The sequence below is a fragment of the Lissotriton helveticus genome, chromosome 1_1, assembly GCF_964261635.1.
Source record: "Lissotriton helveticus chromosome 1_1, aLisHel1.1, whole genome shotgun sequence".
Lineage (NCBI taxonomy): Eukaryota > Metazoa > Chordata > Amphibia > Caudata > Salamandridae > Lissotriton > Lissotriton helveticus.
Genome location: NC_136057.1, coordinates 385,522,391 through 385,538,506, shown reverse-complemented (window position 1 = coordinate 385,538,506; position 16,116 = coordinate 385,522,391). Strand labels below are relative to the sequence as shown.

The following is a 16,116-nucleotide window of genomic DNA, read 5'->3' as shown; positions in this document are numbered from 1 at the left end:
AGATCGGAAAATACAGGTGACAAACATATTTACAAATATTTTTGTGACTTGATGGAATCTTTAATGCCTTACCTAATAGAGCCATATCAGTCAAGATGTATTAAAAAAACAGACATTCTTTATATAAGAAGGGTGTTCCACTGAGTGAGGAATCCTGGAAAATGAAAATGCCTAAATTCATTCTTGCCTTTGACGCAGAGAATGCTATTGACTCCATCAGCCTTTTTTTTTTTTAATTCATGCTACACTCTGAAGGAGCATAGGTTTGTACCAGTTCAGCAGTCCTGGAATTTGTGAAAATAAAGAAAGATAAAGATTTAGTACAATTTGGAAATTCCTGATAGATCACCTATGGTGCAGTTATCCTCTATTTTCATATCCCGGTACATTACATGTACTAACACCATATTGGGGCTTGTGATATTAAGCAATAGAACATGATCACATGCAATTTGAAATGAGTCTTACAAATGCAGTTACGAAAAGTTAAATAATGCTATAAAGTGTGCACTGTATATTCATATGTTCCTACCTGGGATACTTCAAACAAGTTATCAATATTCTTAAGTTGAGGGGTGAGATGGAAACATGAAAAATTTGTCTTGTAAACAATTAAGCTGTACAAAGACAATAGCAGACCCTTGAAGACTTTTAACAACGGTACTGACATTTGTTCTGTTATAATTAAAACTAATGAAATGTTGTTTTAAAAAAAAATCTACCTTTTCTAGATGTACTCATAGTATTGACCATCATTTGGAAACTTTAGTTCTCAAAACCCACTTACCGAATAATTTACTTCTCTACGAAATTTTCTTTTTACCAACAATTGTTCAAAAACTATCTCCCACTACACCAATTGATGCAACATAAATTAACAATCTCTAAACTAGAAAAATATCAACAAGAAAGAATATGGCAATTACATTGTGGGTAGGAGGTTACCCAACTAAAGTCCTAGATCAAGTCACAAATCATCCAAAAATAGAAATTAGTTATTTTTCCAGAGTAACAGAAGCCAACAGGGATATGCAATGTTAATTTTAAACTTTTCCACAAACCGTGCATAAATCAAAAAACATATTTTAAAACACAGTCCCAAACTGAAACAAAGAATCTAAAATCAAACCATTTGGGCTTACCAAAGACATAGTAACCTCAAAGAAATTATATGCAGAAACAACTTGGGGTCACATATAATTGACAACTCTAATCACAAGCCTTCTGTGTCTCCGCCTTGTTTGTGTTATTCTGCTGCTATGCTTAACACTTTGAACATTGCTTTTATTTATCCTAAATTCTTTAACTTTCTTTTTAAGTACATTCAACTGGTGTTTTTTGCACAGAATTTTAGGAAAGTTTGACCAGCCTTGCTGTACCTTCAATTCCTAAGTACACCTACTGTTTTTATTTTTTGTGGTTTTTATCAGGTGTTTTTCAATCCTCTGTATGAGATGCTATATGGCTTTTTCCTCTTATCGAGGGTGAATGTTACTCGGATATTATTCTAATTGTGTTTTATGATTTGTTTTATTCAAATTGAATAAAGATTGATGGCTGACAACTCCAATCATCAAGCATTGCAAAAGCCAACAGGTCTGACTTTGGCATGCTTGTTCAGTAGTTACTTTTTTCTTTTTACATTTGTTATTGCAAGCATATGCAACAAAGATAAAAGAAATAAAATAGACCGCCACACAATTGTGGCTTTTGTATGTTGGCATTAAAAAATATGAAATGTGAAAAACATTCACTGAAGTGGATGTTTTACTAGTGATATTTAAAAACAAACAAAAAACCTGCAAGCCTGTCAGTTGTGCCATGCAGATTACCATTACTTTTTATGACAGCGAGAAAAAGAAATCATTACCCAACATAGCACTTAAATTTCAGGCAGCTACAGAGTCACAATGAAACTTACACATTTTATAAAATGAAATGTAAAAAGGAGACTACAAATAAATATCCCTTTATCTGGGCACCTAAATTGCAAGCAAATTAAGTAGCTAAAGATAATATACAGAAATGCAACAAAAAATACACACATTGAAAGAGCTTTGTCACTCAGGAGAAAGGAATTATTTTTAAGCAGATGTGAACAGTGTGCACAAGCTTTGGGCAGTCACTACAAGTGAAGAGGGCCAGTGGGTAAAGTGAGCTAACTCTTTACCTCGTGGTGTATGGTGTAATGAGAGAATCAAAATGTGACTGACAGTTCAGCACATCAATGGATAAAGCTTGCTGACCAAAATCCCCTCTATGCATGTATAATATGTATGCTTTTTTGAGAACTGTAGTCTGGGGAAACAGCTAAAAATGCCTCCAATGCAGGACCTAAAAAGGAGGTACTCATACTTGTGAGAACTGCAGCTTTTGCAACGCTGGAATAAACATTATAATACACACATAAGATCCACTTTTGATACTATCAGCTGCATCTTTAACTTTAAAGTGCAGACGCAACAAAATATATGTAGTGACGTCAGAACCAGTGGTGTAACGAAACGTGAGGGGGGCCCTCCTGCAAGGTACCTGGAGGGGCCCCCTCCTGACTCAATCAGGACCTCTCCGGCCAGGGTACGGTGCTGAGGGGGTGCCTGGAGTTTGGCCCCCTGCTCCGTGATGACTGCTGGGGCCTATGTTACGCCACTTTTCATAAAAGTAAAATAAGGAACAGGAACGAAAAATCTTCTGTGGCACAACGCTTCCACGTGTAAAGACTCAATTTCAGCCAAATGGAATGACAAGTGATGGAAAAATTAAACAAAGACAGAGACAAGGACACATTTCTTTTACAAAGATACATATTTGGCTCAAGATATGATGTGGTCAGCATTCTAAAGGTCTCTATAATAAACAACTGAGATAACTTGCTTCATATGAGTATAACCTATTGGCAGCCGCGGGCCGTGGAGGGAGTTACGGTGGGGCAGGGAGGCGGGGAGGGGGAGGGGCAGGGTGGAGGGTGCTAAGAACAGGCATATGGATCATTGCAGGTAAGTACACAATTTAATTAATAAAACGAAATTCGTAGCGCGCACAGCATTGCTTTTTGCCATGCAGTGCGCGCTACGAATTTCGTTTTATTAATTCAATTGTGTACTTACCTGCAATGATCCATATGCCTGTTCTTAGCACCCTCCACCCTGCCCCTCCCCCTCCCCGCCTCCCTGCCCCACCGTAACTCCCTCCACGGCCCGCGGCTGCCTATTGGCATATCATGAGTAATATACAGGCTGTAACTCTACAACATGCGAAAGACAAATATCCTTCGCCAAAATATTTCAAAAGCTCACCAAGGATGTTTCCTGGGCACTTAAAGCACCTTTACTACAGGCGTTTCAGTTTAGCTTTTGATTTTATTTCATGTTTTCATTGAACCATCCAGTATGTCAATTGCTTTGATTTTCTCCTTGGCCCCCTATGCAAATGGTAGGTTCTAGACTCTTTGGTCCTTGATGGAGTTCTTCTTATACGCTATGCCGTGGGGCAGACAAGGATGAAAGGACATGCCTTCCCCTGCAGAGGTCCCGAGGTACGACTTGATATGGAAAGATCAGGGCCATTTCTAGATGTTTTGCCGCCCTAGGCGAGAATAAAAAAATGCTGCCCGCTCCCTTTTACTACCATCACTCTCTCCCCCTTGCATTAGAAAATTGTAACAACATTATTACCGAGAAATTTAAGAAGCCACAGATAAAACAGTCTAGGCTCTGCATTACTTCTAATTTGAAATAAATATGAGCTTTATAACAATCACTGCAAAAAGAGCATTTTTGGGGGGAAACAATAGATTTCAAAATATTGCAAAACACTGATAAAACACCACTGAAATTCACAACAAAATAAAGACTGAAACCTGGACAGGCTGATGGATGTCTCAGCTTGTGCTCTGACTCTCAACCAGACTCTGCATTGCCTCTCCTCATTAATTTGCTGACCGCTTTCACCGCCTTCCCTCCGAGCAGAGGGGTAAATAGTCCCTGGTAGGGAGCCCCTTTACTGCTCAGCATGAGTCACCCAACATGCTATTCAGCGCCGGGAGTCTTAAAGGGGTGAGTGAAAAGTGAGAACTTGTGAATTTACGAGAAGCAGAAAGAGTGAAGAGAGATGAGTGACAGATTAGAGGGAAGGTTCAACAGAGAGGTAAGATGAGAACCAGTCCATGGCTGGCCCTGTGACCCTAAGGGTCACAGAGATGTGGATGATGAGCCCAGTGGAGGGGGGAGGTCCAGGGGGGAGTTGATGATGGTCATCAGTAGGGAGGAAACACTAGAGAGAGTGATGGAAAGTGACCAGGCTGTGAGAGAAGAAGCAAAACATTAGTCGGTTAAAGATGAGGCTGCGGAGACCAAAGGGTGAGGGGCGGGCTTTATTTGTCAGGACAAGAGGGTTCTGTAAGTAAAGCCCTGCGTTGCCTCGCTGGTACAAACGGAACAATCAAAGGGAGGTTCATAGAGAAGGAGTGACTGATCGCTCGAGGACTGGCAGGATCGACTGGTGCACAGGCTGGATTTGTATGGCAGACAAAACAGCATTTTGCATGCTTGGCTGCTCACCATACAGTGATCAAAAGGCCTTTTTCAGGTGTTTTTTTGTAAATTGCCAGAGTCTTTAGGTGGTACCTTAAAGCCTTACCTCGCGTTATGAAAGCGCTGGCCCTGCTGACTGGTAAACATATTGAAGAGGGCGCTGCCGGTCCAGGGGAGCAGGGTGGACATGACTGTGGAAGTTTTAACTGAGGTGTAGATGCTTAGAGTCTGAGGCAATGAGGCAGGAAGGTTACCTCTTAGAAGAACGGATGCTCCTAGAAGCGGGAAGGCACTTTGGGTCAGCACAGGATACGAGAACAGAGGTCCGACTCCGATCGGGTCAAGAGTGAAACCGGAAGTCGCATATTTATAGCGGCGCGCACGGCGTAAAGCCCCCTCACGTTGACTTGTAGAATGCGCTACCCAATGCGCTTTCGAGGTCAAAGGCCGTTCAAGGGGATTCCCAAACTCATGTTTTTTGCCACCCTAGGCGGCCGTCTAGTCTTGCCTAATGGTAGAAACGGCCTTGGGAAAGATGTATGAATCAGCCTCCCAGTAAGACCCCTTGGATTTTGCAACAAACTCTCACCTTTACATTTGCACTTTTGAAGTAACTGAAAATCACCATATACAGCTGTACCAAAAACAAAGAAACATTTTGGGATATGTCAGTGATTTCCCACAGAAGCTGTCTGAAAAAAGATTAATCACAGACATATTTACCTGTGAGCAAAATGGGGGCAATTCAGGAGAGATCTTTCCAAGTAACTCCATTGATGCTCATTAATTATTGTTGCGAGGCAAACACAGCTACCACTTGAAAAAACAGAGTTCTTTCCTATTGATATTGTTTAAAAGACAGCTACAGCACAGAGGTGTCTGCTGTGGAATGGGGGTGGTCGGGTTGAAAGAATGAAAAATAAAAATAAAGATCACTTCCCTATTCACGCCACACGCTTCTTCTTGTCCTCTGCTCTTCCTCACTCCTGGAAGCAGGAAGCACCCAGGCACTTCTAAGCCAATCACAACGCTACTGTCATCATGACAGCAGCGTCGTGATTGGTCTCAGAGCCCGGGTTTGGCACTCAGACGGGTACTGCGAGCATGTGCAGGATCTCCACCCAGGCTGTGCATTACAGGCCCCCGGTGGAGAACATGCTAAATCCACAAGACTGATTGGGGCCAACCAAACCGTCATGCACACTTAAGGTGAAAATATCACTTCTCCGCCTGCACTGTGACAGAAGCCCAGCTCTGCCCCGCCCGCCCCGTCCAACCTGGCTTCGTAGAGAAAAATAAAATGATAATAACATCCATTATTTATTATCATTTTATTTTTCCTTTGTTGCACTGCTTAGAAGCGGGGAACATCTTTACGACGCGGATGTTACCCCGCGCTACCATTACGACGCGTCTCTTACAACGCAAGTCGTAACCACGACTTGCGCTGGAGGGCGCTCAAGGACAAGGAATAGTTAATTTACTATTCCAACTCCTTCCCTACTATCCACAGGGACTGGTGTTGGAATAGTAAATTAAACTATTCCTAAGTCCGCACCCTACAGCGCAAGTCGTGGTAACGACTTGCGTTGTAAAACACGCGTTGTAACGGTACGCGTGGTAATAGCCCGCGTCTTACCGTCATACATCCCTTAGAAGCAGTTGGGTGGCGCTCCTCCGTCTTAGTGGAGGAGCCGCCTCTGCTACAGCAGCTATTAGACGGGTGGTCTCAAGAATGAGATAACAACATTTACAAAAGTTGCCAAGTCCGGCCCGGCTGGCATCGGACTCTATCACCAAGTCGGGAAGCGGTCCGAAAATCGCTCGGCCATTCCAGGCCTCCATGTGAGTAAGCCACCAGCGCATCTCCTCCTTCACTTCGTCCGACAGGGGAACCACCTGATCGTATGTCAGACCTCTCCGGAGATGGTGCGCCTTGAGGCGCTGTAGGGCACGATAATGCAGGGGCCCCAGAAAGATTGCCTGGATGGAGGACGATAGCAGGCCCACCACCCGGGCAATCTGACGGAGAGAGGTGTGCGATCGCAAGACCGTCTGGCGGAGGATGTGTTGAATCTTCCCCAACTTCTTGGAAGGGAGACTCAGGGTACATCGTACCGAGTCCACAGTAAAACCGAGGAACACCACCGTCTGAGACGGGACCAGAACAGACTTCTCGCTGTTGATTACAAAACCGAGATTCTGTAGCAAGGAAATCGTCTGGCGGAGCTGAAGATCCAATTGTACCAGGCACTGTGCCATCACCAGGATGTCGTCCAGATAGACTATCAGCCAGATACCTTGGCTCCGCAAAAATTCCACCGCCGGCCGGAGGAGCTTGGTGAAACACCAAGGGGCTGAAGAAAGTCCGAAAGGAAGGGCGGTAAACTCGAACACCTGACCCCTCCACCGAAACTGCAGAAAGCGACGGTGCGGGGGTGGATGGGGACCACCAAGTACGCATCCTTGAGGTCCAAACGCACCATCCAATCGTCGGGAAGTAAGACGTCCCTCAGAAGATGGATACCCTCCATCTTGAAATGCCGGTAGACCAACCAACCGTTGAACTCTTTGAGATTGATCACCGGACGCTTCCCCCCATCTGCTTTGTCCACCAGGAACAAATTGCTCCAAAACCCTGCCGGGTGACGAACTGACGGGCAAATAGCGCCTTTGCGTAGCAGGTCCGACACCTCCTCGTCTACCAACAGAGCGTCCGCACGAGAGAAGACGATAGGCGGGGGAGGCCTGTGTTGGCGGGGTTGGTCGTAAAATTCCACATGGAAACCCCGTATAGTTTGCAAAACCCAAGCGTCCGCCGTGAGTGCGGCCCAGGCATCTGGAAACAAAGCCAATCGACCCCCCACGCGGACCGTGTCCGCCGAAATGACACTCACCGTTAGAGGTGTTTCCGGCAGCATTCTTGAATCCACCACGACCACGGAAACGTTGTCCTCTGGTGGGGTAGAAGGTATTGTAGTTCTGGGAGGAGTTATACTGTCCTCGCCCGGAGCCTTGATTCCTGTTGGTTGCCTGTTGACCACCTCGGCCGGTCGCGCGGCCCCCTCCGCGACCGGCCCCCCTGGAGAAACGTTGGTGGAAGACCCTTTTGATATTTGACTGGGCCCTATCTAGGGAAGTGAAGGTATTTACAAACTTCCCCAGTTCTTTAATAAAGGGCTCTCCGAAGAGACCCCCCTGGGCCACTGCTCCCGCTTCAGAAGAGGCTAGGTCGCCCAGCTTAGGATCTAATTTAATTAAGAGGGACCTCCTACGTTCAGTAGACAACGCGCAATTCGCATTCCCCAGGAAAACCACTACTCTTTGTGCCCAGTTAGAGAGGACCTCAGGGGAGATGGGCACCCCGGACTCCTTGGCGTCTTCCGCCATATCTAGTATCTTCGTAATGGGGCCTCCAAGAGCTTATCCTGGCAAGAACGCCAGGAGCGGTCGATGCCTTTGCGGGGGTCCTTAACAAACTTTGCCAAGAAAGTAGCCATTTTCGGGTCCAACTCTGGGGTTAGGGCAACCTTACCCTCCAGCGTAGGTCTGGGGCATTCCCCACGCAAACAGCTCCTCGCCTCCTTTTCTAAGGGCTTGCGAAGGCGGCCAGCGACAAACTCCGCCACCTTCTCCCTCAGGGCCCAGGCCGCGGACCGCGGATGCATTATTTCATCCGGGTCCAACATGCCCGAAGTATCCCGTGGAAGCTCGGCGGCGGAGCCCGAAGGCCGCCAAGAGCGCTCCGACCCATCCTCATCGTCGGTGTCAGCTGGAGTGGTCGGGCCAGGAGACAAAGGAGCTGACCCTGCGGTGCCCGAAGGGCCCGGAGGCGGAGAGGACGCAGGGGCAGGGTCTATCGCCTTAGCTAGGAATGCGTCCCGCAGCCGTTCAAAGGTGTCCTTATCTATGCCCTGCGGTCCACCCGACACCACGTCCCTACAGGGTTTCATGGGGGCTGGGGGAGTAGTCCCCGTTGGTGCGGTAGAGCCAGCAGAACCCCCTAAGTGTGCCTGAGTCACCCTCTCGCACTCCTGTATAATTCGTGCCGAGAGGCGTTCCTCCATAGGTCCCACTATCTCTTGGACACACCTATAGATCGAGCTATCCACAGCCTGGTAGAATTCATCATCATTGAGGTAGCCATGCGACTCCTCCTCCTCATAGTACTCGTCCCCCATCAGTGCTAGGCGCTACGCGCTAAATACGAAGCCTTAAAATGTAAAGAATGGCTAGAAACACCCAATGATAGGGAAGCAGGCTAAAGCCAGTGCAGTAATTTGGGGCAGAACGAAGCTGCTTGAAGATAGGGCCCAGTGGAACCGGGAATCAGGGGGGGCACTTTACCCCACTAGCGCGCAGGCCCTCTTATGAAGAACAGGCCTTCGTCACCTCCCCGCGCGCTAGGCTCACAATTTGTAGGAAGCGACACGAAGAGTGCCCTTAGCCGACCGCAGGCGTCAACGCGGTCAAAACCGCAATACAGACCCCCACCGGGGCGTAAATATTAATATTATGTGGGGCAATACAGCTCTCTCGAGCGTCAGGGTGAGGCGACAGGGGCAGGATCGGCAACAAAAACGTTCTCCTCAGCGTGCACCCCGACAGGAAACGCGCCGAGGAGAACGAGATGCACCAGCGCCCCCTAGTGGCCGGAGGCGGCCGAAAACAGGCAAAAGTCGCGTAGGAGCCTAAAATGGTCCCGCGACTGGAATGGGCTCTGTAAACAAAAAACGGAGCATCGAACAAACCCCACAATCAAACGTATTCGAAAACACAAGGTTAAAGACCCCCACAAACCCCAATCATGTTGAAATGAGGAGAGAGGGAGAAAAACCACTTAACTGGCTGCGAAGCAGCGAAGAAAGAGGAAGTGGTCATGAAGGGGACGTCCTGTATAACTTCAGTGGAGACTGAGAAAGGACTATAATGTGGACTGCCTAGTAATACTCATGGGAGTTGTAGTTGATGTCTTTGTTTTCTGTTTGCCCATAACCTTTGTTCTCAAAAAAGGTAGGGCTGTTGTTATTTAATTTGTTTTTTGGCTGCTGTGACTTTTGTAATAAACAGCGAAGAAGGTACAAAGCATAATCTGAAGCCTCCGGTCCTGACATAGAATCAGCTGCGGTAGTTGTCAGCTCAGCTATAGTTGTACAGCACAAGGGCTTGAGGATGCAGGCCAGAAAGAGATATTGTTACACCATAAACTGGGGACTGCCTGTGCGCTTAATTAAGCCTGTTTCAATTCACTCCAGCCTGATCTAAAGTTGTGGGAAAGCCTGCCTTGTATCCTGGAGAAGTTATGGTGTGTTGTAATGTAATGTTTTCCACATATAAGTTTCTCATTATCTTGCTACTTAGGCGTCTGGGCCTTGTTCCTTATCTCATCAGCAGCTGCTTTGTCTCCCACAGATCCTCAAACTTTGCCCCAAGAAGAAAAGCTCTTCAACATACACCTTCTGCAAGTCTGTCGGCCTGCTGGGAATGCAGTATCATCTCTACGAAAATGAATGTAAGTTCCCAGAGGACAATGATCCTCCTGAAAAAGTCTCTCTGGACGCACAACAACAGTGGTATTGTCCACCGGTATAACATAGAATTATATTCCGCTTTGTACCTGGTCTGTTCAGTCAACAATCACTACACATCTGTACATATGTACTACATTTTTATTTTGCTTATCATTTTTCCTAACTTTTTAGGAAAAGTGCTGCTTATTATTCAAACTTGTAAACCTCTCTTAATATGCTGATGCTTTACATTTCATCCTGGAACTTCAGACAATGTACCAGACGAGACCTCCTGCATATCCCAAACAGAACCTCTAATGATGCCCTTAATGACAAACAACTAGCTAAATGCAGCCCAAAGCACTTATAGATGAACTTGTGACTGCCTAAGTGAGAGGTAAATCTGGTTTAACCACCACTATTCATCATTCACTTGAGCCTAATGCACCTTGCGATATCCTAGAACAGATGCTTTGGTGCAACAGAGGTTGCATTGAAAAAATGTGTTCACGCTTATTGTTGTGAAGAAAGAGGAGCAGTTGTGCTATTGCTTTGGTACTTTTGACCCCCTAGGTAGATTAAAGTCTCCCCGAAGATTTTGTTTATGGTTTTACTGGTTATTTCAGGCATTCTTTCAATAAGCTGTTTTATGAGACAATAATTTTCACACAGGAGATGGTGAATGATGTGAAGCATTGTGGCCTTGGAGTTTGGCAGATGCTGGAAAGAGGAAAATTGTTAATTTATTAAGATTCTCAAATTATGGAACAGAAAAAAAGATTGACTTTTCCGGCTCCAGGTATCATGCTGGGATCTATCCTGAAATCTATTCTTCAGTGTTACACTCAGAAAATGTTTGTGGACTAATATGGGTCTAGAGTCTATGGGCCCGATGTAGGTCGGTCGGTAACGGCCGAAAATCGGTATTTTCGGCCGTTACCGACCGGTATTTGAGCTTTGGTATGTAGGGACACATATTTTACAGAATCGGTAAATTTACCGATCGGTAAATTTACCGATTCTGTAAAAAACCGAATCGGTATTTCTACCGATTAGGTAAATTTGGTATGTAGGTGGGACTCTTCTGAGTCCCAAAAGCCTTACCGATTTGGTATTTTAGCATCAAATTCAATTTGATGTTAAAATACCGATTCAGGTGTGCATGCACATGTGTGCATGCACACCTGTGCCATATGACAGGCAGACCTGCCCTTAGGGCAGGTATGCCTGCCACATGGCCCCCGAACCTTTTTTGGGGGTGCTAGAGGGTGTCAAAGTGACACCCCCTGCACCCTTGTCAAAATCGGTATTTACCGATTCGGTAAATACCGACCGGTAATGCCCCATTCATTCCTATGGGCTTCAAAGCCCATAGGAATGAATGGAGCATTACCGGTCGGTATTTACCGAATCGGTAAATACAGAATTTTACCGATTCGGTAAAAAAAACATCTGGATGGACCTACATGTCCACCCTTCATATTTACCGATTCTTAATTACCGAATCGGTAAAATTCGCTTATTAAAAATCGGTAAATGATTCCTACCTACATCGGGCCCTATATTGCTTTAAGGGATGGCACTCAGGGCTAGATGTAGGTAATTCTATTTTACCACTTCTTAAATACCGAATTTTACCGATTCGGTATTTAAGAAGTGGTAAAATAGAGGGGGGGGTATGTAGGTGTTTCAGAATCGGTAAATACCGAATCGTTAAGATTCGGTATTTACCGATTCTGTAAATACCGATTCAGTAATGCCCATTGATTCCTATGGGCCTTGAAGCCCATAGGAATCAATGGGCAATACCGAATCGGTATTTACCGATTCGGAAATACCGATTTCAGCAAGGGTGAAGGGGGTGTCACTTTGACACCCTCTAGCACCCCAAAGACGGGAATGTGTGCCATGTGGCACACAGACATGCCCTGAGGGCATGTCTGTCTGTGTCATGGCTAGGTGTGCATGCACACATGTGCATGCACACCTGGATTCGGTATTTTACCACCCAATTGGATTGGGTGGTAATATACCGAATCTGTAAGGCTTTAGGGACTCTGAAGAGTCCCACCTACATCTGGCCGTTACCGAATCGGTAAAAATACCGAGTCGGTATTTTACAGAATCGGTAAATTTACCGATTCGGTAAATTTACCGAATCTGTAAAATGATGCCCCTACATCCCAAATACCCATTTACTGGTCGGTAACAGCCGAAATCGGCCGTTACCGGTCGGTAAATGGCCTCCTACATCTGGCCCTCAATTGGTTCCTAGAAGAGAAGGAACATGAGCAGAAGTTTAGGTGACGCTTGACACCATATTTGGTGGAAAACGTGTTCCTTGTGAGTCCCATGGATGCATTATCCTCTTTTAGTTCTGTAATAACACAGTAACTTTTTTTAGTTAGTGATGGTAAGTCACAAACTTTGGGACAATGAATTTGGGTGCTGAGGAATCAAAGGGATTTGACAAGTTATTCACTGGAGTCCTGGTATTCCATATGTGACTGGATCCAGTTGCGCAGCTGATGAGTCTGGGATTGTAGGTAGAGGTAGTCCATCAATTACAGAGTCTCTAATAGAAGTTGCAGGATAATCATAAAATGAGTGTCTTTGCAAGGTACATGTGGTTGAAAGCCTCATTTTTGGATAAGAGGCCCTCTGGGGGAGAGAGAGAGCACTATGTTCAGAAAGCCTCACAATTAAATTAGTGAGAACCCAATCTCTTAGGACACTTAGGTTGGTTGCTTCGATTGGGGTGGCATGCAGTGGCAGCTGCCACAAACATAGGGTGGTGGGCGGGTGGAGTGAACGCAGGAGCAGAAGAACCGGGAGGGAGAGGTTGCACTTGGAGGATGTTAGTAATAATATGCATAAAAAAAGTAACTTACCTGAAGCCACCGCCCACCTCCCGCGTCACGCCTCCTGTACTCTTCCTGGTCCCAGCAGCCCCGGGGACAGACCCCCATCTAATCAGCGCGGGCATTGGCCTGAGCGGGATGGAAAGACAATGCAGCCGGGCTGGAGAAACCTAAGTGCGCATGTGTGTTTTGGCTGGCCTGAGACGGCCGGCCAAAATCATATGCTCACTTAGGGAGTGCAAATAGAGCTACTCCCCCCCCCCTCCCATGCCTCGACCCGCCCCTTCCTACATCACTGGATCAGAGCTGGCATATAAAACATAAAATGATGCTAGAACATCACGTTATTTTTCATTTGCTGGCTCTGAGCCAGGCATTGAGGTGAAGCTCCTCTGGATAGTAGAGGAGTAGCCGCTTGTGTCACGCCCATCGATTCTATTATTTTTAACCAGGCAACCACCGGTCTAAGGTTATCTTCAAGTCACAAATTACAAGTTAGTTTGAGGATATTGTTTGTATTTGTTGAAATGAAATGGCAGTTTGGCAGATACAACAATTACCGTACAATTTACTGGTTCTTACATTTAATAGGCATTCTTTTTCCATTGTGTGAAAAAACGTTCCTGCAAATGTTGCAGAGGCTGCTAGCTTCATAACAGAAAATGGTCGAGGCCAAGTTAAGTTGTGTTTCAAAAGATGATTCTCAACAACACCATGATCCCATACGCTCTGTATAAAGAGCATATTTAAGTCAAATTAACTGGATGCTTAAAACAGAGAAATCAGTATAAACCATTGATGCACTCAGTGGGTCATTGTCCATATTCACCTAAAGGTCTTTCACTGTTGTTACAAGTGATGTCCAGGTTCCTAGGACTAATAGCCAGACCTCTGAAGGCCAATTACACAGAGGAATCTCCGTCCAATATCTCTGTTTTGATGGATTAATTTCTGTTTGTTCTACACATACATTAATACTTGGATCCGTCATGCAGCCCCAATGCTTCTTTCCATGAGAAAGTGCTTTGAAAAAGTAATGCTTTATTCCTGAAGCTACAATATTTTATTGTCAGGTTCATGTCTCACCATTCTGAACAAGTTAAATTAATGTTACAACACCCACATTTTGTATAAGTCATAAAATCATCTAATGAAAAAACATAGTACACGGATCCATAATAGGATATAGCCATCCACTTTCCAATATGAACCAACACTAAGCAAGCAACACATTTATCAGTTCTACTCTACCAAATATGAACCAGTACTACACAAGACCAGACATACTCTACAATCACATTGACTCATGTCAATGAGAATCAGAGGTGTAATGGGCTACAAGTCTCTGGAAGTGCATCAACACTGAATAAAAGCTATAAATGAGTTATGCTAAATCTGACAGCAATATTGTCAGGATGTTACCAGTCCTAGAATAAAGTGTTAATGTGTAGAATATTGTTCTTTTGTTTGCAGTTGTTATTGAACAGAAAAGTAACTTATTGAGAGTCATAGCAGTGTCAATGGTTCAGAGGGCATATTAGTTAAGGTGAAGCAGGCCCCACAAATGGTGGACATTGCCTGACCTCCTGTCTGAACCACAGGGGCATAACAAGCTCTGGAGGCTTCCCTGCGGCGACTCAGCTGACCTGCTGTGCTGGACCTGCATGGAAAGGCAACTGGACCTGAGCCCTGCTGGTCTCTGCTGAAGTATGTTCCTGATCTCCAGGAGGTGTCTCCCCAGGTCCTGGACACTTGGCTGGCATTCTACTGTGAAGAAAGGTGAAGCCCTGAAGTTTTGGGTTCTTCACGACCACAAACGGGCTTGTTTATGTCATGATTTTGCAGCCTGCAAAGACCGCTAATGTGAAGCTCTGGTGAACGCAACTCTTTGTGCTGCAGCAACTGCTAGTGACAACTGTCAATGCAAGATCTGCAGTTTGCGCCACAGCAACGACAGCCCGCGTTGACTGCTATTGCAGAGCTTCAATATCAACTGTCTGCGACACCCGACCAGATCTACGCCCTACAGCGGCGACCGTCTGTGATGCCAGGCCCACACACACATCTCGGTACAGCAACAACTGTTTGTCACACTCTCCTAGCTCCTCACGTCTTCCTCCACCATGAACAGATCTCTTCGCGCTGGCCTTTGAGAAGGTAATTTCTTCAGCAGGACTAACCTGCTCCTTTTATCCAGCCCAGGCACCATTGTGGTGCCTGAACTTGTGACTTTCCCCTGGTCTAGTATGACCAGAAGACCAGGAGTGGTGCTTTGTGCTTTTGGATTTTATTTCAACTTAAATCTTTAAAATTACAAATCTTCGGCTCTACTGATTGGATTTTTGGTGTTCTGGCATCATTATATGTATTTAAATTAAATTTACTCTCTTTTTCTAAATTGGTGTGAGATTCTTCTTGTGTTGCGTTTTCACTTTATTATTGTTTGTGTGCTGCATAAATACTTCACACATTTCCTCAAAGTTAAGCCTGACTGCTTTGTTCCAAGCTGCCAGAGGGTTAAGCACAGGTTAATTTAGTGGCTTTGTGGTTCACCATGAGAAGGATTGTGGTTGTTGCCTGAGTGGGGCTTCCACTGTCCTTGACCAATACCCGATTTCTCACATTCAGGGACGGTAAACAACATTTATGACAAAACGTTTTTACCGCATGGAATCACAACGCGGTTGTTACAACGACCGCGTTGTGATTCCGCATACCATTACTCCGCAAGTCGGAACAACGACTTGCGGAGGGGGGGAGGTGTTGGATTTAAAATCCAACACCCTCCCTAGTGTCCGCACAGACTTGAGTTGGAATAGTAAATTATACTATTCCAACATCCAGCGCCCCCCTCAGCAAGTCGTTCTTCCGACTTGCGGCGTAATGGTATGCGGAATCACAAAGCGGTCGTTGTAACAACCGCAATGTGATTCCATGCGGGAAAAAAGACTGCTGGACATTGGGTGCCAGAAAGCAAAATGCTATTCATCGATTTACTGTATAAGCATAATCAAAATCCATATTCCACAAGTCCCACTAGTTAGCTTCCAAAATATGTTGTTTCCTTTTTTGCCTGAGGTTAGGTTCCATGACCCTAAGAACAGCTCTTATAAAAAGCGGTTTGTGGATAAGCTTGTACTTCCCGTACGGTGAGGAATTTTTCACTAAGGTCATATTTTCTTCTCTGTTCCAGCAGTTTTCTAATCTTTATGC

The 16,116-nt window shown here is 45.4% G+C and overlaps 1 protein-coding gene across 1 annotated transcript in view; it reads left to right on the top strand.

Moving 5' to 3' along the window:
- IQSEC3 (IQ motif and Sec7 domain ArfGEF 3) overlaps window positions 1–16,116 on the top strand; it is a 382,113-nt gene that overhangs the window by 309,964 nt on the left and 56,033 nt on the right. Inside the window, exon 8 of the mRNA XM_078673720.1 lies at window positions 9,945–10,044. Within this exon, the coding sequence (XP_078529846.1) occupies window positions 9,945–10,044 (100 nt within the window). The remainder of the gene's footprint in view (window positions 1–9,944; window positions 10,045–16,116) is intronic.